The sequence below is a fragment of the Lissotriton vulgaris genome, chromosome 1_1 (assembly GCF_964263255.1).
Source record: "Lissotriton vulgaris chromosome 1_1, aLisVul1.2, whole genome shotgun sequence".
Taxonomy (NCBI): Eukaryota; Metazoa; Chordata; class Amphibia; order Caudata; family Salamandridae; genus Lissotriton; species Lissotriton vulgaris.
The window spans coordinates 1,014,259,485-1,014,287,318 of record NC_141685.1 but is presented as its reverse complement, the minus strand read 5'-3'; the positions used below and the strand labels follow the sequence as shown (position 1 = coordinate 1,014,287,318).

The 27,834-nt window shown below is 46.4% G+C and overlaps 2 protein-coding genes across 4 annotated transcripts in view; one reads left to right on the top strand and one right to left on the bottom strand.

Moving 5' to 3' along the window:
• MVB12A (multivesicular body subunit 12A) overlaps nt 1–15,917 on the bottom strand; it is an 82,302-nt gene extending 66,385 nt beyond the window's left edge. The window contains exon 1 of the mRNA XM_086961450.1: nt 15,562–15,917. The gene's annotated coding sequence lies outside the window, so the exon portion shown is untranslated. The remainder of the gene's footprint in view (nt 1–15,561) is intronic.
• The window catches only part of DSN1 (DSN1 component of MIS12 kinetochore complex), a 341,302-nt gene continuing 329,206 nt past the window's right edge, over nt 15,739–27,834 (top strand). The window contains exon 1 of one of the 3 annotated variants that reach the window (XM_086961432.1): nt 15,739–15,880. Coding sequence is in view for 1 of the 3 variants with exons in the window: in XM_086961414.1 (XP_086817540.1) it covers nt 15,929–16,113 (185 nt within the window). In the remaining 2 variants the exon portion in view is untranslated. Of the gene's footprint in view, nt 15,881–15,909; nt 16,114–27,834 lie in introns of those variants that run through there. The other 2 variants (XM_086961414.1, XM_086961423.1) reach the window with 2 other exon arrangements.

Sequence of the window (27,834 nt, the reverse complement as noted above, 5' to 3'; positions counted from 1 at the left end):
TGTGTTTCTCCTGCGACCTTCAAGACTTACCAGAACTCTGTGACTTTGATTTGGAAAGCTTGCATAAGCAGCTTTGGGAACGAGAGCATGCTCACGCCTTCGAGCTCAGCAATGACTAATTTGGCATCATTATCGCGATGCTCTTGGGGGGTCATCCTCACACAGTAAGGGCACAACTCTGAATCGAAAGAGGTGCTGAGGTGGCAGATGTCGTGTGTGTGTCCATTATCGACATCTGTCGGAGACAGTCATGACACAGTTTAAACCCTGTCACTTTGGGGCCCATATCAGCACACTGTTAGAAGAGAAATCCCAAATTTAATGGAGAAAAGTCTGTCAAGTACACAGACTCAATCAATCATAACATTTATATAGCGCACTACTCACCCGGAGGGTCTCAAAGCGCTGGGGAGGGGGGTCCGCTACTGCTCGAACAGCCAGGTCTTGAGCTGCTTCCTGAAGGCGAGGTGGTCTAGGGTCAGGCGGAGGTGGGTCGGGAGGGAGTTCCAAGTCTTGGCGGCCAGGTAGGAGAAGGACCTTCCTCCAGTTGTGGCTCTTCGGATGCGGGGGACGGCGGCGAGGGCGTGGCTGGTCGATCGAAGCTGGCGGGTGGGAGTGTAGAAGTTGAGGCGGCTGTTGAGGTATCTTGGGCCTTGGTTGTGTAGGGCTTTGTGAGCGTGGGTGAGGAGACGGAAGGTGATTCTCTTGTTGACCGGGAGCCAGTGCAGGTCTCTGAGGTGTCCGGAGATGTGGCTGTGTCGGGGGATGTCGAGGATGAGTCTTGCTGAGGCGTTCTGGATCCGCTGGAGTCTCTTCTGGAGCTTGGCGGTGGTTCCAGCGTAGAGGGCGTTGCCGTAGTCCAGTCGGCTGGTGACGAGGGCCTGGGTGACCGTCTTCCTGGTCTCGGTGGGGATCCACCGGAAGATCTTACGTAGCATGCGGAGGATATTGAAGCACGACGAGGAGACGGCGTTGACTTGTCTGGTCATGGAGAGGGAGGAGTCCAGGACGAAGCCCAGGTTGCGTGCGTGGTCTGTCGGTTTGGGTGCGCTGCCCAGGGCGGGGGGCCACCAGGAGTCGTCCCAGGCGGAGGGTGAGGAGCCCAGGATGAGGACTTCCGTCTTGTCGGAGTTCAGTTTCAGGCGGCTGGTCGTCATCCACTCGGCTACGTCTGTCATCCCTTCGTGTAGGTTGGCTCTGGCGGTGGTGGGGTAGTTGGTGAGGGAGAGGATCAGCTGAGTGTCGTCGGCGTAGGAGATGATGTTGAGGTTGTGTTGGCGTGCGATGGCCGCAAGGGGGCTCATGTAGACATTGAAGAGGGTGGGGCTGAGCGAGGAGCCCTGAGGGACGCCGCAGATGACTTCGGTGGCTTCTGATCTGAACGGGGGTAGGCGGACTCTCTGTGTCCTTCCGGCGAGGAAGGAGATGTTCCACTCCAGTGCCTTCTCCTGGATTCCGACGTTGCCGAGGCGCTGCACTAGGGTGCGGTGGCAGACAGTGTTGAATGCCGCGGAGAGGTCCAGGAGGATGAGGGCCGCTGTCTCTCCGTTGTCGAGCAGGGCTCGGATGTCATCGGTGGCTGCGATGAGGGCGGTCTCGGTGCTGTGGTTGGCCTGGAAGCCAGACTGCGAGAGGTCGAGGGATCCATTCGCCTCGAGGAAGGCGGCCAGTTGCTTGTTGACGGTCTTCTCGATGACTTTGGCTGGAAACGGGAGGAGCAGATGGGGCGGTAGTTTTTGAGTTCGGTGGGGTCCGCTGATGGTTTCTTCAGTAGAGCGCTGAGTTCGGCGTGCTTCCAGCTCTCCGGGAAGGTTGCGGTGTCGAAGGAGGTGTTGATGATGTCCCGCAGGTGGGGTGCGATGACAGCGTCGGCCTTGTTGAAGACGTGGTGAGGGCAGGGGTCAGTTGGAAATCCGGAGTGGATGGTGTTCATCGTGCGGATGGTGTCTTCGGTGTTGATCGGGGTCCAGGCGCGGAGGGTGGTGATGGGGGGGCATAGGTGTGGTCGTGGGGAGCGTTGGTTGTGTGCTGAAGCTGTTGTGAATGTCCGCGATCTTGTTGTGGAAGTAGGAGGCGAGGGAGTTGCAGAGGTCTTGAGATGGGGTGATGTCGTTGTTTCCGGCGTTGGGGTTGGAGAGCTCTTTAACGATGTTGAAGAGTTCCTTGCTGTTGTGTGCGTTGTTGTCCAGTCGTTTCTTGAATGCAGTTTTCTTGGTGGCGTGGATCAGTTGATGGTGTTTTCGGGTGGCGAGCTTGAGGGTGGTCATGTTGTCTGGTGTTGGGTCTCTGCGCCAGGCTCTTTCGAGGGCTCGGCAGTTCTTCTTGGAGCTCTTGAGTTCGGCGGTGAACCAGGGTGCTTTCTTACTGCCGGGTCTGCTGGGCGGGGTCTTCAGTGGGGCGAGGTAGTCTGCGCAGTTGCTGATCCATTTCGTGAGGTTCTCGGCGGCCTGGCTGGGGTCCTCTGAGCTTGTGGGGGGGTGCTGGCTCAGGGATGCGGCGAGCTGGTCGGCTGTGATCTTGTTCCAGCTTCTGCGTGCGACTTGTTGCTGGTGGTGGTGGACCGTTGTTCTTCTGAAGCTTAAGTGGATGCAGCTGTGGTCCGTCCAGTGGAGTCCGGTGGCGTGGCTGAAGACGATGTCCTTGCTGGATGAGAAGACGGGGTCGAGTGTGTGTCCGGCGTAGTGGGTGGGGGCTGTGTGGGCTGAGAAAAGCACAATTTAATATACTACAAGCTCGGGCAGAAAATATTAATTCCGATTTGAACACACATTACTGTGGATGAAGAGATACTCTATTCAATCCACTGATACCAAAAAGGTAATAACAATCTTTGAAGATTTCAGCTAGTCCTTGAAAGGGAAGCTGCTTTGTGTAGAAGTGATCTCAAGAGAGTTCAAGTTACTGTATTGGGCATTATTAAAATAATTAACAGCATCCTTTTTCCTGCTTAGTTGTTACAAATTCAATATTGTATACGCCACTTGTGTGTATTGCATAAGGAGACTGGGCTCATATGTTGGCTCAGTATCCTGTCCGCACCTTATTTTGAGAATATGTGTCTACTAAAATATCAGGGGTCATCTGTCCTCAGCTGCCAAATACATATACACCCTGAGCCTCAGGATAAGGACGAACTGGGAGATGGTGAGCAGCTACATTTATGTGCCTACCTCAAGCAGCTGGTGACCCCCCTCCCCCCCCCCCCCCCAGACTGTCAGCTCCTGATCCACGTCAGAGGCATGGAAAGAAAGGAACTGTCATCAGAGCGGACACATATTTGGGGGCCCTGGTGTCACATATGGGGGATGGGTTCAGATCCACATGATCCAGGAGGGAACTGCTACAAAAGCTTCTAGATCCAGTCTAGTGCCTTGTAAAATGTACAAGGTGAGGAGTCTGTGGTTAGAAGTCACTAACAGAAAAAGTATACATGCAAGCAAGGTTATGACCAAAATTCAAAAACACTAATTTGTTTCTAACATGCAAGCAAACTCAAAAAGGGAACAATCATAGAAGATATAAGAGAGGATGCCCACATGGCCACAATATACATGGTTGAACAAAACATAGCTGAATCCAGTTTCCATAAAGCACTTTCATATGCTTAATTACTCCTGAAATGGTGCATGTCCTCCTACCGACATTTAAGTGGCACTAATCACAATTCTGTCTACTCAGTAATAGCATAAATATCCTCTTAATAGACATACAGCATATACTGTATCACATAGAATTAACCAATAACTAGAAACTTGGCCAAGGGCATAAGAATCGGTTATAAATAGAATGGTTTATATGTACCCTTACTTAGTGCAAAGGACAAATAAATATGTAAATCAGCAAATATTGTGTTCCCATTTCCACCTCCCAAAACAGGCAATCGGTGAACAGTGGTTGTGCAATCTATTTGTGCAATCTATTGACCTGTAGTGGAAAAATCCACCAGTGATGGTGTCAAAAGGGAAACATGAGGGTACAGATTTTTTTTAAAAAGTTGTACATATAGTTTTAATGCCAGGCGTATTAAAGGACATTGTTTTTTTAAAAAAGTGTTTTGATTTTTTCTTTTTTAATCGATGTTTAGAAGACCTTAGCGTGGTATATGAATTGTTGTCCTAAAATTTGAAATAGTCTTAAAGAAGTACACAATATGCAAGTTTTCAAAAGTGAGTTCACTTGCCTCAGGGACTTGATGGCACAAGGCTCAAAACCACTTAGCGCCATAATGTGCCTTCTACATGTATCTGTCAGAATGTCACAGGAAGGAAGCCTTCACTGAAAAAACCCACATACAAACGAGATTGCTTGGCTGTGAGGGCTGAGAAAAGCACAATTTAATATACTACAAGCTCGGGCAGAAAATATTAATTCCGATTTGAACACACATTACTGTGGATGAAGAGATACTCTATTCAATCCACTGATACCAAAAGGTAAAAACAATCTTTGAAGATTTCAGCTAGTCCTTGAAAGGGAAGCTGCTTTGTGTAGAAGTGGTCTCAAGAGAGTTCAAGTTACTGTATTGGGCATTATTAAAATAATTAACAGCATCCTTTTTCCTGCTTAGTTGTTACAAATTCAATATTGTATACGCCACTTGTGTGTATTGCATAAGGAGACTGGGCTCATATGTTGGCTCAGTATCCTGTCCGCACCTTATTTTGAGAATATGTGTCTACTAAAATATCAGGGGTCATCTGTCCTCAGCTGCCAAATACATATACACCCTGAGCCTCAGGATAAGGACTAACTGGGAGATGGTGAGCAGCTACATTTATGTGCCTACCTCTGCTGCTAAAGACACACAAATGATGGACGGAATGCAGAACAAATATAGCATTCATCCTCAGTCAAGAGATCTGGGTTACGACTCCATCATTCTTTTGCTCACCATGTCACCCCAGTTTAGACCCAGCCATATGCAAATCAGTCTTGACCCTGCTCTTTATGGGGAAAGTCCAGCATGAATTGCCAAGCCAGGTCCACCCTGGATTAGAAACAAGCATCCTGGAACCGGTTTCGGGGTATCACCCCATATCAAGCAGGCTAGCTTGAATCCAGTGTCACAGTGAGCCCGTGACCCACGTTGGATTTAGGCCCAGATCTCTATTCTGGGGTGAATGTTTGACATTGTTCAACATTCTGCCCATCAATTGTTCTTTTTCCATCTTCAACCTGAGTGGGACAGGTATGCCCAGACATGGGTCCAGTGCTCTCCATGCCACAGGAGACAAGCTAGTCTGGCTGATGAGGGGTGATACTCTGAAACCTGTCCCGGGAGGCTTGTTTCCGGTACAGGGAGGACTGTCCTGGCAGTTCGGGCTGGACTGTTCCCATGGGGAGCAAGGTCAAGGCTGATTTCCATATGGCTAGTTTAAACATGAATGGCATGGAGAGCAAAAAGAACCAATGGATTTAGGCCCAGATCTCTTTAACGGGGTGAAAGTTTGACATTGTTCAACATTCTGTACATCATACATCAATTGTTCTTTTACCTCTGTTGCTAGACATTGAATTATGAAACGTGTCTAGCTGATGTCTCTAGTGTAACAATGATGGACATGTAATATACAAATAGTATCAAATAAATGTGAACGGTCTTGAGCCCTATTGGACAGATACCTTGAGCATAAAGCAGAAAAAGACACAATGTGCCAAACCTCCTACAAAATTGAATTTAACTTTGATGTTTAGGCCTTTATATGGGTTTACAATATTGTTTTCTGTTAAGACGTACTGTTTTGCAGTGTACAACTTGATACTGATTGCGTTAAAAAGAAGAAAAGCTGGGGTACGTGTTTACACTTGAACATTAATAAGTATTTCAAATACAGTGACCACACATGACAAACAATCATCCCTAATCTTAAAATAACCCCCTATTGTCCTGTGTGTACAGACTCCTTTCTAAAGCGAAGTATTTCCTTTCTCAGTTAATCACCATCACCCACGATTCTCATGATAAAATGTTCTCAAATACGTGTTGCATGTTGTCTGGTTTATACTGAGCAATAAATATTGTTACTTGTGTTTCATGCTATCTAGTGATCTATCATTTCTATCACTGTTGCTTCCTGGTCTGTACTGAGACAATTCCCATCACAGACCTTACCTACATTGGTTGCTATAAGCTGTCCTGTGATGCACTGGTCTCAATCACCTGGAATAGGTTTCTTAAGTCTGACCTCTACTGCTTCACATTATGGGTCACATTTATTTATTTTTCTACACTGATAACTATTTGCGTTTGCGTTGCGTTTGTATAAGCTTTATTCGAGACAATTCTCATAAAAGCACATAAAATCAGAGCATTTTCACAAAATACATAATACAGAATAAAAAATTCATTAAACACAGTACAGCTCATACAACATTACTGATAAAACAATATATGCCAATACATAAAAATTTTAAAAAGGAATTCCTGATTACCTACAACCCCCCAAGGACCGTCGTCTTATCGCCCAAGCCCAACCCATGTATTTGGCGACACCCATAACTATCGAATCCTGCTGTGTTGTACGTAGGATTCTTAGGGCAACTGAACTATCGCGTGTCCCCAAGTTTTTGCATACCGGCGAGAGCCATTTCCTCCTCGGATTCACATAGGCTTCACATGAAAAGAGAAAATGACCAAGGCTCTCCTCGGCATTTTCACAGGCAGGACATAGGCTGTTAGTGGGTCTGTGCCAACCAGATGTCAATTTCTTAAGAGGGATAGATCCTGACCTCAACTGGAAGACAAGTTTCCTGTCCATTGGTACCGTAACATTGTCCCAATAGTTTTCCAAGACAGGTAAAATTTTAGTCTCCATGAAACGACCAGACATGGAATCTGCCCTGTTGTCATTCAGCATCTTGCAGCCCACCCAATCCCAATATTGCTCTTTAAGAGCTTCTTTGCTTGGGAAGGTTTCTCCCTCGGGGTTATTCCAAAGATTTGAAAACCCTAGATTTTCCAACATGGTCTTCAGATGTTTTAGCCATTTTATCTTATGGAAGATATCTTCCTTGATGATCCACAGAAAGCTCTCAGCGTACTGTCTTATTTCCGGAGTCGTCCAAAGGCGTCTCCAGTAAAGAACTGGCCGCAATCGAGCTCTGTCGATGATCGTGCGTCTACCAAGCTCCATGAACAATGGGATTAGGGGGGTACTCTGCGGAAGTCCTGTAATCCCACGCATGAACTTGTTCTCGGAAGTCTGAAGAGCCGTCAGACCATTCCAAGCCCATAGTTCAGCGCCGTATAAGGTAGCACCCAAAACCTTCGCGTCATACACTGTCAGTGCGGGTTTTATAGGTTTTGTTTTTGATTTACGGTGTTCCCCCCTTAAGGCACCTGATAGCTGCTGGTGCTTTAGGACTACTTTGTTCACGTGATGCGTCCAGCCAGTCCCCCCCGCAATCTGTACTCCCAAATATGTGAATTCATTGACTATATCGAGCCTGCTGTTATTTAGGGTAATTTTAGGGTAGCTTCTGCATCCAGCAGAGAAGGCCATTAATTTAGTTTTTCCTACGTTTACCTCAAGCCCATGCTCCAAGCAAAAAGCATCAAAAATGCTTAATGCACGTTGGAGCCCCATAGGAGTCTTAGACAAAATAAGGGTATCGTCAGCGAACATCAGGATCGGGACCCTGGTGTCCGCTAACGATGGGGCGTCAACACTAGCCCCCAACATTCTCTCGACTATCCCGTTAATGAATAACGAGAAAAGTAGAGGGGCCATGGAGCAACCTTGCCTAACACCCCTTTCTACAGGAAAGTCCACCGTTGTCTCGCTACTTCCTCCCCATTGGACTCTGGCAAAATTGGATTCGTGCAGTCGCATGATTAAAGTTAGCAGTTCTGCGGGAATCCCCAGCTTTTGGAGCACCGACCATAGCTTGTACCTGGGGACTAGATCGAACGCAGCCCGCAGGTCGACGAACGCGACATACAGGCTGCCCCTCCCCAGCTCAACGGTCTTCCACCGCAATATAGTGAAGCGAAAGACCTGGTCAATGGTGCTAGTTGCACGCCTAAATCCCGCTTGGTATGGCGAGAGGGCGCTGTTATCTTCTACCCAGTCCATTAACTGGTTGGTTACCATTCTCCCGACTATTTTCTGCACGGTGGCTATTAAACTTATGGGCCTGTAATTAGCAGGCAATGAGCGATCGCCCTTCTTATGAATGGGGATGATGGTTGCACCTTTCCAAATATCTGGAACCACTGCCCCCTTTGCTAGGGCATTAGCTATAAGCAGAATGTATCTCGCCCATCTGGCCACATCATGTTTAAAAATATCAGGGGGGATACCATCTGGGCCTGGCGCCCTCCCACATTTCGCAGAACTGATGGCAATTACTGCTTCACTGAGGAAAAAAAGATCTTCGGTTGCATAGACCGGTGTTATTTCATCAGCTGTCACAGATTTATTACTTTCCGCGTACTGGGGCCCAAAATAATCGACCCAGGATTCCACTGGTACATTATTGTCGGGTTTTGCTGGGCCCGCACCACTACCCCACTTGATAATTTTCCAAAATAACATTGGATCTTTATTATCAGAGGCTTCTTTTAGTTGGGCCCAATGGTCTTCGTCCCATTTCTTTTTTGCACGGTAAATGGCTGCTTTGTACAATTTCCTATTCTTTATCACTGCGGCACGATCCCTGTTCCTTATCGCATGCCCCAGATCTAAACGTGCTGTTCTGCAATGATTATCGAACCACCTGCCCACTTCTTTAGTTTTCTTCCCTTTTCTTTTCTTTGTGAAAAAACATGGTCTTAAGGCGGAGAATAACTTATTGTGGATTTCAGTGATACCGTTGTCCCCAGGGGCCACTGGGGCTACTGCTTCAATCGCGGAAATTGCACAATCTACCTTATTAATTATATATGTCATAGTGACTTCGTTTGCTAGCACCTTAGGCCATTTTAACCTTCGCTCATCGTTGCTTAATAGAGGGGTTTCATCATGTGTCTCAATAGGATTTCTTGAACCTGCATTCCACCACTTATGTGACACACATAGGGGGTTGTGGTCACTTTCAACCCGGGGCCTGATAGCCATGTCAACAACCCCATTCCACAGCTGGAGACTACACAATATATAGTCAATTCGGCTCCTGTTAATACCATTGTCAAAAGTGAAACTGCCCTCCTTATCACCGGGTGTCCTACCATTGAGGGCTCTTAGACCGTATTCCGAACATATTCCATTTAATAGTAGAATCTCTTTTGTCCATCGCTTCACAGGTTGTAGGTTTAAGGAAGGTACTCCCCATAGATTATCCTCTTCACACTCGATAAGGACATTTGTACAGGTCAAGGGTTCAAAAGTCCTGTTTAGGTCCCCAGCAATTATCTTTACATTTCCCAGGGAATTAACCTCCATGACGTCGGACAACAACTCGATTGTAGATAGATTTGTTGCTTTGCCACCTCTCACGTAGACATTATATAAATCAATTGGTGGGCCATTTACAACAGGGATTCTAAGGGCTTGTAAATCACTATTTCCCAGGTCTAGGATTTTTATATCAATGTGCAAACCCTGTCTGACCCACACTGTTAGGCCACCCTTTGGCCTCCCTCTTCCCCCTTTTGTGGCTGGTATATAATAATTCAAGTAACCTAAGCAAAAGAGAGGGTCACAAGCCCAGGTTTCTTGAAAACAACAAATGTCAAAACCACTTATAAAATCCACCCAAAGTTGGGAGTCCAACTTGCTGGCCAATCCGGCGACATTCCAAGACAAAAAGGTGCCAATATCTACATTTGACCCGTCCCGAGCTTTGGCAAGTGGAGATTCGTGGGATGGCATTGGTATTCCCATTAGGCTGGGCAGCTTTTCTGGATCATCTATTGAGACCACAGCTAAATCATCCATTACAGGGTGTAAGACATTTGAATTTAATGTTCCTAGTCTAGAACCACCTTCGTCGGTCACACACCCAGCCTCGATGTTATTCTCCTTAATGTTTGTAGCAATAATATTACCACAGACATCACCTGGCGCTACTACTTCTTTTGTAATTCCACCCGTGTTGTCAATACCAGTATGTCAATACCCCCACCCTGAGTCCTGCCATCCTACATGGGGATTATTGTATGTATGTGGGGTATAATTAAAACTAACATGGGGAGGTGGTAAAGAAATTACTGGCCATTGCGCCAGGGGGGGGACTATGGGCTCGTTGAGTAGGCTTGTAGTTACACTTGTTGGTCTGGGGTAAAAGAAAGTAAGGTCCACAATACCAATACCGCCCTTATTTATTCCCCATCCTTGCCTTGTTATCCATCCCACCACCCTAGGATCTTGAAAATTAACCACTATACAGTCCCCCCCCAGGGTTTTTGGTGTATAGCCCATCCAGTCTATTCTCCTTGCCCCAATTATTAGCCCATCAATGTCACCCGGCAGAGGACGATTTTCCTTTAACCAGTGCATGGTCTTGTTTTTAAGCATCTGGAAATTTTCTCTCTGTCCTAGGGATAAAGATGGTACATTGATAAGAACTGCCACATAGGGGAAGGAGTCTGGAGTAAGATTGATCGGGGGTTTTCTATGAGGTGGCTTTTGCAAGGGCGTTGGGATAGGTTTGGGGACTTGGGGAGGAGGTTGGGGGGCTGGTTTCTGCACCTGTTTATTATTAGCTAGGGGCACTGTTGGGGCTTTAACAGCCAGCTGATGAACATTGACCCCGCTACCTACCCCCGTGGTGTTGGGAGGTATACGTGTATTGGTAGTTGCGTTTACAGGTGTTGATACTTTACCCACTTGTTGGCACAAAGCAACCACAACGTTTGCAACGGCCGGTTGATTTTGTGGCTGGAGAGATGAGGACTGTATGGGATGTGTTGAGTTCGACTGCGATGGTTCTGAACCCGTGGTCGCTTTCTCAGCCCTAACTGGGGGTTTTGCAGTGACTTTAGCTGGGGGTTTGTTTTGTTTGGAAGGTAAAGGGGAGCCATTTCTAGGATTTCTACCCTTGTCCTGTGTATGGGGGTTATTTACGACCTGAGAATTTGAGTTTGTTTCCAACCTACTCGTTTTAATCAGGGATTTAGTAGAATAGAAATTGTCTAGAGTTGCTTGCTCAAAGTGGTTTAACCTATCTATGAGCTTGGCAATTCTATCCTCAATGGGAGTGAGTACAAGTCTAAACATTTTTTCCAATTCTGGAAGCACATTTGCTAATAGTACATCATTATCTTTACTTGATGCTTTGGGAACAGAACAAGAATTGTCCACTTTATCTTGGTTATCATGGGAAGTAGGGATAGTTGATATTACACATCCTGTTCTTTGTACTGGTTCTTTAACTGGATTCCCAATGCTCACAGGTTTATGTAACTTCCTGATTTTTGGTGGCGGTCGGACCATTTTTTTGCACTTTTTTACAGTAGCTGGACGTTTCCTTTTAGCCCCAGTTTTAGAATTGGCCGATATAACGTGTGGACCCACGTCAGTATGCAATGATGGGTGAGATGTAGTACCACAAGTGTTATTTATATCTGCCACAACAGTCTTGTTAGTTTTATCACCCAGGGCCTCAGGGTCTCTGTTTGTAACCGGGATGCTCACTGATGATAGAGGGGTTACCAAAGTGGGATAAACTACATTTGGAAACTTGTCCGTAGAGTTCTTGAGTATTTCAATGGAAAGCCTACGCTCGGCACGCTTCTCTGCCAAAGTTAGTTCTTTCTCTATTGCCAGTGAGCGATTGAAAAAGAATTTATCTAAAGGACCAATGGCCAAGGGGCCGGACTCCGTGGGAAGAGACATCAAGTGGCTGGTTGCAGGACTTGTATTTGCAGCAGTTGCCATAATGGTTACGAAACAATACAAAGGACGATGTGTCACTTACTAAGGTAGATGGAGTTTCACGCTGACCAGGGGGGGTGGCCCAGACCGGCCACCTTCGGCCCCGGACGGCCACAGACGGTCCCGCCCTTGTCCCGGGCTTCTCCCGCGCGCTCTCCCGCGCCGCGGGAGTACTAGTGGATGTTTATAGGACCTGCAACAAAAAAGGTGGATTGGTGGGAGGGGTCGGGGAGAGCGGCCCAGGTGTTGCTCCTTTGTGCTGGCGTGCGCTCCTGGGATATGGAGTCCCTCCGTGAGCGCACGCACTCGCTCGCAGCCCCAGTCAAGGTTTTCCCTCCAAGGACCCTCCAAACCTTTGGAACAGCAGCAGTTACACCAACACGATGCGGGACCCGCGAAGCGGGTTCCGCGAGCTGTAGGATTGCAAGCAGGTCAGTCCCAGCAAGGAAAGCTTTTAAAACCGCAGAGCGTCCCGCTTTCTGCTCAGGAAAGTGCCCTTTTGATGATAATCGGTGGAAGGGTGGGAGGGGTCAGGGAGAGCGGCCCAGGTGTTGCTCCTTTGTGCTGGCGTGCGCTCCTGGGATATGGAGTCCCTCCGTGAGCGCACGCACTCGCTCGCAGCCCCAGTCAAGGTTTTCCCTCCAAGGACCCTCCAAACCTTTGGAACAGCAGCAGTTACACCAACACGATGCGGGACCCGCGAAGCGGGTTCCGCGAGCTGTAGGATTGCAAGCAGGTCAGTCCCAGCAAGGAAAGCTTTTAAAACCGCAGAGCGTCCCGCTTTCTGCTCAGGAAAGTGCCCTTTTGATGATAATCGGTGGAAGGGTGGGAGGGGTCGGGGAGAGCGGCCCAGGTGTTGCTCCTTTGTGCTGGCGTGCGCTCCTGGGATATGGAGTCCCTCCGTGAGCGCACGCACTCGCTCGCAGCCCCAGTCAAGGTTTTCCCTCCAAGGACCCTCCAAACCTTTGGAACAGCAGCAGTTACACCAACACGATGCGGGACCCGCGAAGCGGGTTCCGCGAGCTGTAGGATTGCAAGCAGGTCAGTCCCAGCAAGGAAAGCTTTTAAAACCGCAGAAGGGCTCTCCACCTAATACGATGGCACAGGCACTGGTCATCGCGCTCCCAAAACCTCCTCTAGGATGTCCCGCGCCACATCACTTCTGGTAGAATGTAGGGATCTAACTATTTGCTATCAGATGTGTTTTCCTGCAATATATTGGTCACTGTCACCTGCTCTGTACTGAAGTATTTCACCCATCGAGAGCATTTCCTGGTCTCGACTGATTTGAGTTACCAGACAAGGATGTTTGTGACCTCTAGTGGTATGGTTCCTCTGACACGTTTCCAGAACGGTATTACCTGTAAATGGTGATTCCGGGTAATCTGCATTTCAAAGGTCCTTTCTTGTTCATATATTTTCCTAGCACCGGTCATGTGTTTTCTGCTCTATGCTGGTATGACTCTCATTTCATAAGAGTTTCGTGGTATGTACTGATAAAGTTCACCTGGCTCATGTGTTTCCTAATAAAGCATACTGAGACATTTTTCTGTGCAGATATATTTGTGATTCAAAGTTATAATTATTTGACCACATGCAAGTGACTACTATACATCAATAGGAGTTGCTATTGAATAGAAAAAAATATCAAAATCAACAAAAAGGGGGTAACTTTGTTTTACAATAAGCTTTTAGAATCATGAGCTTATTTGCGTAGATATTAGTTTATTGAAATGCAGTTTTGCATGATCTAAATAAACAGGTGAAAAGATTACATTGAACAAATAGCACAATGTATCGTGCTAAGAAGTAATACTTAAAAATATGTAAATACCCAACATTTTGGCATTAGCTAAGTCAGATGTTTAAGCACACAAATGTCACAAAAAATTAAACTAATAAATCAAAATTCGAAGTAATCAACTTTCTAAACGCATCACTGAATGTTTTAATGTTATATTTTGGGCTGCTAAAAATCCAATTGCATATGTCCTATCCTTTGTCTAACATTTTTGAGACATAGCTGTACCTGACAGACAAATATATGTTTGAAGTAACACTGAAGGATATAATGATGTTACTCTGAGCTGCCGTTTGAAAATGCTAAAGCAAAAAGATGGTGTGTCCAGATCAAACTGTATATTCACATGTGATGTCTGTGGTTTAATATTTCAGCGAAAATGCACTGATTGCCTTAAGTGTTTGCCGTCTGATTAATTCAGGACTCAATATACAGGAACATTGCTTTTCTCACTGTTTTCCTACGTTTTCAGAGACTATTACTTATATTTGTCGAAAATTATAATTTTGCCAGAAATGTCCTTCATCTTAATTGATTACATTGCTTCGATATCAGTGTCCTAGAATTCACTGATTTGGGAAGTTGACGACCAAAATCGTCCTTAAAATGTGCAGGTTTTACCCTACAATGATTAACCACTCGTGGTCATCATCAGGTCTGAAGAGGTTTGCTGCAGGTAAACTGCCACCAGTCTTGTTGGGAAATAATGTATATATTACAGCAGACACAGGTCTAGAAAAGTATTTTGATTAAGTGTGCTGCACACGTGTGATGGAACATTAATGGTGATTACGTTCCATAAAGATGATTATGTGTATTCTACAGAATACAGATCACTGTATTAAACCCATGATTTGTACAACATGAATCACAAGTCTGCGCAGACACCTGTGGAGCTATATAATGTCTGTATCTTAGGCAAAATGTGCATATTTAGGGCATGAATAAGTGGGGTACGCTATATTTACCAGAACCAACTACTGAAGAGGAACTCAATGACAAGAAGAATCAATATTAAATTCTGATGCTGGTAAATAAAATATTTGTATACATTTAGGAAGGGATCAACTGTGAGAAAAATCGTTTTCATGTTCGACTAGAAAGATACACATACAGAACTCAAAACTACCTATTCCAACACTGACCAATGCATGCAGTATTCACTTTTATATTGCATTCTGTTTAGGTCATTCAAAAAAATGTGTATCAAAAAACTGGGTCATGGCCCACACACTCATAATTATAAAATGTAATTATGAGAAACAGCTGTCTCCTTTTTTTTCTGAGGAGTAAAAAGTTTTACTTATGCATATGGTCAATTATCCCTATTGGTATAGTTATGCAGTCATCCATATTTTCCTTGTCTATATTCAGAGACACTGGCATTATACGATTTTGCTGCTGTGGTGCTTTCTGCATAGTTATTGATTCGCTGCATTTGCCACATAATCCATCCTCTGCTGCATTATCCACAGATTTTAACCCCAAAAAGTGTCTAGCTAAAATTGATCAAAAGTTACTAAAACACACAATTACACTCCTTGACGCAAAGAGGAAGTCCCTTCGCAAATTAACTGGTCACCTTTCTGTTGCTTATTGCTGTCTTTGGGTATTGAACTGGTATTAATGAAGTGAAAACACTTTCCTATACAGTGTTAGCATGTGTAAAAATGGTAACATAATGAAACAGTACAGTCATAAAATGTAAAGCATTATATGCAGCATAATCCAGGTTACCTGTCCCACGTATTTTCTGGACCATATTAGCTTGCATCCCCTGTTTAATATGTTTCCGCGTTCTTATTGGTCTCAGTTAACCATCAATGGCATTTCCTGGTTGCTACAGATTACCTGTTACAGGTGTTTCCTGGTCTGTTTAGGTGCCGTTCACACACCAAAGGTTTCCCTGCCTATTCTAGTACTTACCTACGCCGAAACACTTACTTTGCCTTACTTCCAGTGTGAGTCCCGCCCTCCGGGGACCCCTCGGGAGCAGTAGTAACTTCGTAGTTGTACGGAAACTTAAGTTCTGACTTCTGAGGCTGGTACTTGTACAGTGCGCATGCGCACTATTTTACCAATTTAAAACTATAAATCCCAAGGAGTCAAGCGCAGTTCATTGCGTCTAAAGACGTACTGTGCTGACGTCAGTCACTGCTGGCGAGCGAAGTAATCATTCGGCTGTATTGTGAATTCTCTCTTTCTTAGTGAAAGAACGGCAGTGTAGCAAGAACTTCAATACTTTTTCAGAAACTCGTAAGGAGTAAGTACCGTAGTTGCTTACACTCCTTCGCGAAAGGGGTGATGTATTATGTTCGGCTACTGTTGCTATTTTCGCGCAGGATGTACCGTTCCAAAATGGTCGCCAGATTGTGTCGTGATGGCAAGTCTGTCTTCTGTTTCTATTGAGCGCGCTTCAACTAACACGGAGAAGTTCGAAAAGGAACGCTATATGGCTGAGATAGGAAGGCCGGTGGAGGGCTCCTGGCCCTGTAGGTATTCACGATTTTGACTTGACGCAGCATAGAGACATAGGCTAAGAAAGCAGGGTTTGACGCTTTTCCTTCATGGTATGTCGCGGTTTGATGACGTACGGAAGCAAAAGTTACCACTGGTCAGGTTTTAGGACCGCTGCTGTTCTAAGCCACTTTATATGTGCTGTAAATGCGGGTGTATTCTGTCCAGTAGTCTGATATGAAGAAGGTTACTTTTAGATTTTTATTTTTTCACGCAAAGGTGACGACTATCCATTCTCGACCTGTATTTTCACGTATACCTTGCAAATATAAGTATATGCTTCCCTGCATTCATAGGATCGCGGTTGAAAAACATGAGGTTTTATCACGAAATGGACCATTTGCAGGCTCGGCTCCCGGATTCGGAATCTGGGAGAGCCAAGAAAAGCATGGGTGGGCCATTTAGATGAATGTAGTTACTTAGCATCTCCCAGGTGTCCTGGAGGGTTTTTGTTGGGGAGAGGGGCTAAGCTGCAACCTCTACCTACCTACTGCTAAGGTCATGCATATTAGTTTAAATTCTGCCTGGGATTTGTACCTACCTATGATCTTATTCTCTTCTGCTTTCTGTGCAACATGATCCTTTCTCTCCACCTCACCCCTCTCTCCACCTCCTCCATCTCGCTCTCTCCACCTCCTCCATCTCTCTCTCCACCTCACCTTCTTTTCACCTCACCATCCACTTTTTCTGCCTCGCCACATCTCTCCTTGCCTTGACTTCTATTCTCTTTGACACACACTCCTCTTTCTTTCACCTCATTCTTTCTGCTGCACTCTCTCCACCTCTCATGCTCTTTCTGTGCCTCCTCCGCATTCTAGGTAACCCAACTTTTCTCCGCCCTCTTCTCAGTCTCTACCTCACCAGCCTCCTTCTCTCCACCTCACCATCCTCTCTTCCTATCCTCCCTCATCTCCTCACTCTTTTGTACCTATAACCCTTCCTTCTCACTGCTTCACAATCTCCTCCTTCTCACTGCTTCACAATCTCCTCCTTCTATCGGCTTCAACCTTGACTCTCTCCACCTCACCCTCTTGTCAGTTTCGCCTTATAGGATAACGATTTTGTGTATGTAAAGGAAGCTTGCTGCTTTCGTAAAATTGGTTGTGGGTGTGTGTATGTGTGAACTTGCACCCTGCAATCCTGCTGCCCTTTACCTGTGCTTCACTGGTGCCCTTTAACATTTTGAATAGCAGCAGCACGAAGTCCTGAAATATATACTTAATGTGCTCACGAGAATGCTGAACATCTACAAAGACTTGGGAGCCATAAATGTTTTAAAACCTAGTAATGGCCTATGCAGCTTTTTTAAGTTGTGGATAGTGTCTACTACATGTACTACACATAATAGCAGTAACAATTGGCAGATCAAACTAAGCTGAACCAACCAAATATCAAATGTAGGGTCTGTTTCAACCCTTAGCTGCCCACTGTGCTAAGAGTACAGCTTCCGGGATTGACAACTGGACTCTCAATTCGGTGGCTAGTTTTTCAACCAACATTTGACTATCAGCTCCTTGAGCAGAATGCATTTTAGTGGAAACCCAGAGGACACCATCAAAGGAAATGGTCAGGCCTGGAGGCAAGATGGCTCCGGGAGGGTTGTGGTGAACGGTCGCACCAAACCTCTCTCCCACCAGTAAGCAGTAGCAGAATGCTATAATGATAGCATGAGACCCCCCTGATGGCCTATGATTCTCTCTTTGCTGGAGCAGGAGAGTGTGTATCTGTTGATACATCGCAGCCATTTGGTGCCTGGCTTAGAGGCAGTGTGATTTCTGAGTTTGGCAGGCTCAAAAGTAAACTAAGGTCCCTCGTAAGTAGCTTGCTGCCACACGTCAAGGCTACATCTGACCGAAGAATTAAAGCCTTAGCCTTCTCACTGTTCCTGAAAATGCCCCTCAGGCCTGCGAGGACCGACAAAGTGAAGGCTAAGGATGGGATTGAGGTCTCGAAAACGACCCTTACTGAGCCGGAGACACCCGCATCGCAAAAGACTCTGGTGCCAATGAAGAATCTGGGTGCAATCAGGAAGGTGATCGCACCCCCGGCAAGGAAAAAAACGGACTCAAAGGGGAAGACAGTTAGCGGCGATGAAAACGCTACACTGAACTCGTGCTCAAAAGCGTCAGGAAAACTCGGGACTGAAGGCAGTACGAAAGTAAAAAACAGAGGAACCCCCCTTAGGCAGCCCACCTTACCGGAGTCCTTTACCTCCCGCCCAATCATAGCAGAATCGGCGGCGGGAGGCCCCTGCGACGAGGAAACTGGTATCAGAAGCAATCAGCAAAGCGTCCTCGAGGACGCAGCAGCAGGAGCGGCAGCTGGAGACGTGTTGGACGCCGAAGTAGCCGTTACTAGGCAACCGCCTTCAGTGACTGCCGGGCAGAGTGCTAACACGAGCGCTGGAGTGTCAGCAGGGCAGAGTGCTAACACGAGCGCTGGAGAGAAAGGGGAGACGGAGGCTCTGCAGAAGATGGTATCCCCAGGAGGGATTACTGAGGATGATTTGGCTGCCGGTAAGGGGGAGCCAGGGGGGCAAGGAAATGCGGATATGTTGGTGGCAATTATGCAGGTCGAAGCTGAGTTATTAACTAAAACCCCTAAATCCTCATGGGGAAGCTCTGTAAGCCTGGTGGCAGCAAGAACGACAGGCGGACACCCTAGGGAGAAGGAAGATTTATGCTCTCTGGAGGGGGAACATTTCTTTTCAGTAAACGAGGATTCTGATTCCATACAGCAGGGAGAAGAAATATCAGATGAGGAGGAGGTTGAAAAGGAGGAAGACGAAGACGATGAGGAGTCATGGTCAGCCACCACCTCCTCGGGAACAGATATAGGCAAAGACTCTATGAAAAAGAGGAAACAGACCAGGTTGTGTAGACGCGGAGGGTCGCCCACAAGGGGAGCTGAGAAGAGACTGGTCTGGGATTATTCGGTGACATCACAGACCTATCGGGGAGAGCAAGATGCAGCCCCAAGGCAGGAAGACTCATTTGGAATGGTGTTCAATATGCTGAAGCAAATACAAACAGAAGCAAGATCGACAAGCCGGAAAACAAGGCAAGACTTCAAGAAGATACAAACAACACTTCGGAAAACAAATAAACTTTATGAAGACTTGGCTGGGAGAGTTGCTGAGGTAGAGGAAAGGACTGGCAAGATGGAGGATGATTTTGGTAGCTTTCGGGAATTTAAAACGGAACAGGAGAAGAAGGCAGACGATTTCCTCTGGAAGATGGAGGATTTTGAAAATCGTCAAAGACGTAACAATGTTCGCATTTTGGGTGTGGCTGAAGGGCAGGATCCTAGAGGGTTTGTGATCAACCTACTAAAGGGCGCATTTCCTGAGTCCCAGTGGCAGTGGGAGACGGAGATCCAGAGGGCACACAGGTTCCCCTTTGCCCAGCGGAAGACATATGGGGCAGAAGGAGGCTCTAAAGCAATACTCCCCAGGGCAATATTAGTATATGTGGAAAACTTTTTGCTTCGAGAAGAAATCATTCAGAAAGCTAGGCCAGACAGCAAAAGAACTGTTGAGGGAGTTACCTTCTTCTCTAGGCCAGACTTCTGCCATGTAACAGTTGAGAGGAGGTGGAGGCTCAGGCAACTGATCTCGCAGTTCCAGGCCCTAGGGTCAGAGGCGTACCTACTGTTCCCAGCTAAACTGAAAGTCATTACAAAGGGAAGAGTTAGGATGTTTATGTCGGAAGTTAAAGCCCAGCAGTTCATCCAGGAGTTGGGGGGGGGGGGGGGGGGGAATAGGAGGTTGTTGGGAAAGTGTAATTTTCTAGGATTGCTGTAGGTTTAGTATTATGGGCCAATGAATGGGGTATAAGAGCGGCCAAAGGGGGGGGGGATGTTGGAGAGGGTGGGAGAGGGGTGCGACTAACGCAACCCAGAAGCGGCCACTCATAGGTCATTGCTGACCTATTTGCCTGTAAGGGGGGGTCAGAAAGGGGGGAGGGGATTAAAAATCAGTGTCAGTTTGTAGGTTGGTTAAGTTCCTTAGCGCACATTTTTCTCATGTATTTTGTTGTCTGTTTCACGGGTAGAAAAGATAGAAGGGAGATTGGTGACTGGATAAGCACAATCGAGGAAAGTGCTAACATAAGTTGGATATGCAGGAGAGTTCTTTATGATAATTCTCAATGTCCTGTAAGTTAGTTTCAATAAATGTATGTGGCCTAAATGACCCAAGGAAGAGGTCAAAAGTAGCAGCCTATATCAGAACTCTACAAGCGGATCTAGTATGTTTACAGGAGACGCACATAGAAGAAACGCAGATATATTTAATGAATCAACTGGGGTTCGATGTACTAGCAGCTAGTAGGCAAGGATCTAGGACAAGAGGGGTGGCTATTTTGGGGAGAAGAAGGGATGTGGTAGTTCAAAGGAAGAAGGAGGATCAATGGGGGAGATGGGCTATGGCGGAACTATGCTTTAAAGGTCTCAGGTTAACGCTGGTAACCATGTATGGATCCACAGAGGATGATCCTGAGATATGGCAATTTATGGATGCAGAATTAGCCCAGTGGCCTGAACCAGTGATATGCTGCGGAGATTTTAATATGCATGATCCTACAAGCTCATTTTTAGGTCTCGCCTGTCGATGCGCATGCGCATCGAGCTTGCGAGACTATGGGGGCTTATCCACTCTTTAACCAACTTGCAAGGAATCGTGGCGATTCCTTGCAGTGCACGAGAAATTTAAGCTCAATGCGCATGCGCAATGAGCTTAAAAGCGCGTGCACATGCCCCCAGCCGCCTGCCTTGCCTACTCTCTCTGTCACAGCCTCCCCCAGCTCCGCCCCCTCACTTCTTGATTGCACGGCCGCTAGGCCGTGCCTCCCCTACTCTCCTCCCCCCTTCTCCTCCTACTCTCCTCCCCCCTCCTCCTCCTAAATGCATTCGAGGAACACAGAGCCATCTACAGCGCGTTTCCCTCAACTGTTCTGTCGGAGTGTTTCGTGAGCGCCCTAGTATTGAATTGCCTCGTCTGCCCAGCGATTACTATTTGTAGCGACGCTCTCACCCTGGAGTTGTGATGTTATCTGAACTCACCTTGCCTAGTGATTGCAATTGAAGCGACATTCTCCCCCTGGAGTTGCGGTGTTATCTGAACTCTCTTGGCCTTGTGCCGCTTCCGTCAGTTGTAGCCAGTGCTTTTGAACAGATGGCTGCTTAACCCTCCCCTGCCCGCCGTGTCGCATTTCTCCTCCCCCCTCCCCTTATCTGCCTTCCCTCCGTCTTTTTTTTTTTTTTTACCCGCTCCGCCCCATCCCCCAGCTCACATCTCCACACAGTGATTCCTCTCAGCGGGAACTCTCTTGCCAGAGCGTTCGGCGGCCTCCCGCCTAGTGTGCGCTCAGCTGTTGGGCCTCAGCGAACGTTCTACCCGCTGTCTTCCTTCTGGGACTGAGTTTTTACCCGTGCAGAGCGGTGTTCTGCACACAGCGGGAGCTCTGTTTTTCAGATTTCTTCAAAGGCAGTCACGAGTTCTTAGGCCACATAATCTTATCTATTTCTCCTCGCAGCTGGAGCATATTTATTCAAGTGGCAGTCACGAGTTCCTGATCCGCAGAATCATTATCGATTTCTTCGACCTGCAGCACGGTCAAGTTACCTTACTCATGTAATTGCCTGCCAGTTCTACATCGCTGACAGGCACAGCTCATTCTAGAGTGGATAGTTCTTACTTGGCTGGCTATTCTGACACTTTTTTTCATTCTTAGAGGCTCTCTTTAGGTCTCGTGACCTATCAATGCGCACCGCTCTTCCGCAGTACTGCAACCTACACCCTCCCTCACCCTCACTCACCCTCAACCCCTCACCCTCACTCACCCTCAACCCCTCACCCTCACTCACCCCCACCCTCACTCACCTTCAACCCCTCACCCTCACCCTCACCCTCACTCACCCTCACTCACCCTCACTCACCCTCACCCTCACTCACCCTCAACCCCTCACCCTCACTCACTCACTCACCCTCACCCACCCTCACCCTCACTCACCCTCACTCACCCTCAACCCCTCACCCTCACTCAACCCCTCACCCTCACTCACCCTCAACCCCTCACCCTCAACCCCTCACTCACCCTCACTCTCACTCATCCTCACTCACCCTCAACCCCTCACCTTCACTCACCCTCACCCTCACCCACCCTCAACCCCTCACCCTAACTCACCCTAACTCACCCTCACTCACCCTCAACCCCTCACCCTCACTCACCCTCACTCACCCTCAACCCCTCACCCTCACTCACCCTCAACCCCTCACCCTCACTCACCCTCACTCACACTCACCCTCACTCACACTCACCCTCACTCACACTCACACTCACCCTCACTCACCCTCACCCTCACTCATCCTCACCCTCTCTCACCCTCACCCTCACTCACCCTCACTCACCCTCAACGTCACTCACCCTCACCCACCCTCACCCACCCTCAACCCCTCATCCTCACTCACCCTCACCCTCAACCCCTCACCCTCACTCACCCTCAACCCCTCACCCTCACTCACCCTCACCCTCACTCACCCTCAATCCCTCACCCTCACTCACCCTCACCCTCACTCACCCTCAACCCCTCACCCTCACTCACCCTCAACACCTCACCCTCACTCACCCTCAACCCCTCACCCTCACCATCACTCGCCCTCACTCGCCCTCACTCGCCCTCACTCGCCCTCACTCGCCCTCACTCACCCTCACCCTCACTCACCCTCAACCCCTCACCCTCAACACCTCACCCTCACTCACCCTCAACCCCTCACCCTCAACCCCTCACTCACCCTCACTCTCACTCACCCTCACTCACCCTCAACCCCTCACCCTCAACCCCTCACTCACCCTCACTCTCACTCACCCTCACTCACCCTCAACCCCTCAGCCTCACCCTCACCCTCACTCACCCTCACCCTCACTCACCCTCAACCCCTCACCCTCACTCACCCTCACTCACCCTCAACCCCTCACCCTCACTCACCCTCACCCTCACTCACCCTCAACCCCTCACCCTCACTCACCCTCAAACCCTCACCCTCCCTCACCCTCAACCCTCACCCTCGACCCCTCCCCCTCAACCCCTCACCCTCACTCAGCCTCACTCACCCTCACTACCTCACCCTCACTCACCCTCAACACCTCACCCTCACTCACCCTCAACACCTCACCCTCACTCACCCTCACCCTCAACTATTGGCATTGTAAATAACAAAGCTATTAATTCACTATTTTCAAAACAAGCACATAAATAAAAAATGTGTCCTTTACAATACCAATAGCTCAAACTTTCCTAATGCAAGACCTATTGCATTGCTGTGCTTCCCTCCCCTGCTGCACTCTCCTGCTCTCTAGAGATGTGGCCTAACGACAAGAGCTGCCATCTAAGTCACGTAAATACAAAACATGTTGCATTCCAAATGCTATAGGTGTCACATTCGCAAAAGTTATAACTATTGGCATTGTAAATGAGAAAGCCATCAATTTAGCAATTTTAAAAACCAACAAATAAATAACATATGTCATTTACAATACCAATAACTCCAACTTTTCTAATGCGAGACCTATTGCATTTCCAATGCTTGTTGAATACAGGAAGGGGGTATATTGGAAGGAAGAGAAAGGTATATAGGGATATTGCTAGCATGGTTGAGCATAACTCATTGGTGGATCCCTGGGTGATACAACACCCCTTTGTAGATAGTAGCACCTTTTTTTCGGCACCACACCAGGTTTTGGTTAGGCTGGATTATTTCCTAATCTCAAGGGCTTTTATTTCTGCTACATTGATTGAAAAACAACCGAGGATCATTTCTGATCATAGTCCGTTAGTATTGACAGTGAGGATTCCTCAGATACAGAGTAAGAGGTCGACGTGGACTTTTGAGCGGAGCCTTCTTCAAGATACTGAATATCAGAAACATATGGAAGGTTGGATTAAGTTCTTTTGGGAAATTAATCATGGTACTGCGCCCGTAGGACAAACCTGGGATTGTTTTAAGGCAGGGGTAAGAGGAGAAACATTGAGCTACGTTTTGACAAGGCGTAAGAAGGAGAGGGCGAAGACTGAAGCTATTCGGCAAAAGTTGATTATTGAGGAGGGGAAGTTAGTTACTGCGGTAGAATCTAGGTCTGGTCTGGAGCATTTGTTATAAAAACTTGTAGCACTAAAGGCAGAAGCTGTAGAAAGCTTTTCTAGAAAGACGGCGGAGAAATATCTGGCTAAAAGGGAGGAGGCCTAAGAGTGTAGTGAGAAAGTGGGTCATATCCTTGCGGTTAAAACTAGGCAGCAGAGAGCGGCGGCAGAGATAAGAGATATTGGATTCACAGGGGAATATTGTCACAGATCCAGATAGGATAAGAGATGTTTTCAGAGTATTTTATAAAGAGTTGTATGCATGGGAAGATACAGGGGGAATCGTAGAAATTAGCAACTATCTTAGGGACATAATCCCCCCATCTCTCTCAAGGGAGGAAGGAGAAATATTAGAATCTACCTTACGTTTGGAGGAATTTATTGAGGCATTGGGTAGCTTACCATCAGGAAAGGCCTCCCGGCCAGATCAAATTCCGGTCGAGTTCTACAAAGTATTTCGTAAATGTTTGCTGATATATATGTTTGAGGTTATGTTATTTGTACAACAGGGGGGGCAACCACCAGATTCATGGGGAGGGGCCGATATAATTGTTATTGCTAAAAAAGGAAAGCCCCCATCTCTCCCTGGTTCTTATAGGCCAATTACGCTGATGAACTCAGATGTTAAGATCTATTCAAAGATGTTGGCAAAGAGGTTAGCAGGGTGTATTGAACATTTGGTGAACCCATCACAACACGGCTTTATACCCGGGAAGGGCACTACCCAGCATATTAGAACGGCGATAACTATGATTGATGCAGCAGGGGCCACATGCGACCCTATTTCAGCACTCTTCTTAGATGCCGAAAAGGCTTTTGATAGGGTCGCCTGGGAATATCTATGGGAGGTTATGAAGTGGTGTGGTATAGGGCCAGGGTATATACTTGCTATACAAGCCCTGTATAGAGAACCGGCTGCAAGGATCAGAGCCAACGGAGGGCACTCAGACATAGTTAATATGCAAAGAGGGACTCGACAGCGTTGTCCATCATCCCCGCTGCTTTTTGCCCTATATATCGAGCCACTACTTTGCAAATTGGAGGGAAATCCTGAGATACAGCCTATGTCATTGAATGGTTGTATTGTGAAAACTCTTGCCTATGCCGATGACGTGGCTATATTGACTCCGAATCCGGATTTAGCTATGGTAGGAGTGGAGACAGAGGCACATGTCTTTGGGCAGGTTTCAGGATATAGCTTAAATAAGACAAAAACCCAGATAGTCGTGAATAGTTTTGCAAGTAGTGTGGATAACAGGGTGGTTAACAGTGCAACCTACTTAGGGATTGAAATCTCTACAAATTTGGAGGAGGTGGTCGAGTTAAATATGAGTCCATTGCTGGCGAAGGTTAAAAGAGATTTAGAAAGAATAAATAATTTGCATTTGTCATTGGTTGGGTGCACGAATGTGTTGACAATGGTGGTTTTGCCTAAATGTTTGTATTTATTTAGATCAATTCCTTTAATTTTTGAGAATAAATGGTTTAATATGTTGGAGGGTATAGTAAATAGATTTATATGGGCTCATGGAAAGACCCGCAGGGCTTATACATTTATTACTCTACCAAGGGATAGAGGGGGCTGGGGTGCACCAGATTTTAGATTATATTATCTTGCTGCTGCACTTCATTATATGCAGGGGCTAATAGGAGGGGGCGGTGGGTTACCGAAAATTACTACTATGTCAACTGAAGTTTACGCAGCTGTACTAGGCCAAGATGCAGAAAACTGCTTCCTGTTCCATACGGACCTGGGCTATCTTAGAAGACAGACATATAAGACCCTTAGTGCTGCACTTAAAATTTGGAGTTCTTTTTTAAAAAAGACAGGTCTGGGAAGATTCAATAGGTACACCAAATTATATCAAAATAAATCCTTCCCTGCAGAGATCTTTGCGGATTCAGTAATGGCAGGCTGGGGATTTAAGAAATTCAGTGGGGATAGTCCAATTTGAGGATTTGGTAAGTAGATATAAAATAAGTAGAAGTGACTTTTTTAAATACCTTCAGGTTAGGAGTTTTTTGAGAAATAAGCAAGGGGGACCGGCGGGATTTGAATCTAATGATTTGATGGAAGGGATAACTACGGGGGAGGAGCATTCCATTAGGTCAGCATATGCCTTTTTGTCAAAAAGCAGGCCGGATGATTTGGATAAACCCAGGGATAAATGGGTGGAGAAAGTAGGGATTACGTCTGAATCTTTCCATGAATCCCTGGAACTAGGTCGTTCCATTCTCTGTTCTGCTCCCTTGCAATCCCAACATTATAAAACCTTATTTTCACTATACCATACTCCAGCTAGGATTGCGAAATGGGGGGTACTGAGGGTATTACTTGTCCCAGATGTAACTCGGTTGATGCAGATATTGTGCATATGTTTGCTACATGTCCTCAGTTATATACGTTAATTAAGGATATTGAGTACTTTTTGGATAACTCATTAAGGATAAAGATAACCCTTACAGCGAGTTTAATTATGTTGGGAGTTGGTACTGAAAATACCTCAATGGATCCAAATGATGCAATGTTTTTGTTTATGGTGACTGCTGTTCTTAGACTAATGTTAGCTAGAGTATGGCTAGATAAGATTCCTCCATCCATGCAAACATGGTTATCAAATTTAATTTCGATACACAATTTAGAGAAACATATTTATGCAAGAAAAGGTAGGATTGGGAGGGCTCCGGGTATTAAAATCTGGGGGCACCTGGCGAGGTCGAGAGCAGGGATAGGTTGATTGGGGTTTTTTTTTTTGCTTTTATTATTGTTTTATGCTGACTCTTTGGATTCTATTAAAATTCTATAATATTATACACTGATGTAACGGATTTTCTTTTTCTTCTTATTGTGAGATGAACAAATGTAAGATGGAATATGTTTTTTCTTTCAAATGTGTGCTTTGGTTGTAAAGTATAAAATAAAAATATATTAAAAAAAAAAAAAAGGAAACCCAGAGGACACCTACATGAACGCTTCAAAACTGAACACTTTTCTAAATTATGACTAGCATGATCCATCTTTCCAATTTTCTTCTTTTCTCCCACTAGTATATCCTATTCCCATCACCTGCCTGCCCTTGTGTTCTACCACTCTCCTCTTAATACTCCTTTTCTTCCCCCACAACGTATCGTTTGCTCATGACCATTCAATCTGATCCTCTTCCTTTCTCATCGTTTTCATACTTCACCAGCTTCATCTTCTACTTTCACCAATTCATACTCCTCTCCCATCTCAGCGCCTTTTTTCAGTGCATGTCTACCAATCCCCCAAATTGCTCATCATAATCCTGCTTTCCCACACTCCTCTTTCATTCCTCTTTGTCCACCTCTAACACCATCTTCATTGCCTTCTCTTATTTGTCAACACCCTCCTACGTTTCTCTAATCAACATCTTTTATAGTTCTCTGGCGCCTTCCATTCACTCTGTTACTCTTAATTCATCCACATCTTTCTTAACCATTCCATGTCTTATCCTTCTTTTTCTTTTCATTTACCATCTTTTCTATCCTGACACTCTCCTCTAATCACCCTCCTACGTTTCTCATTTCTGCACTGCATCA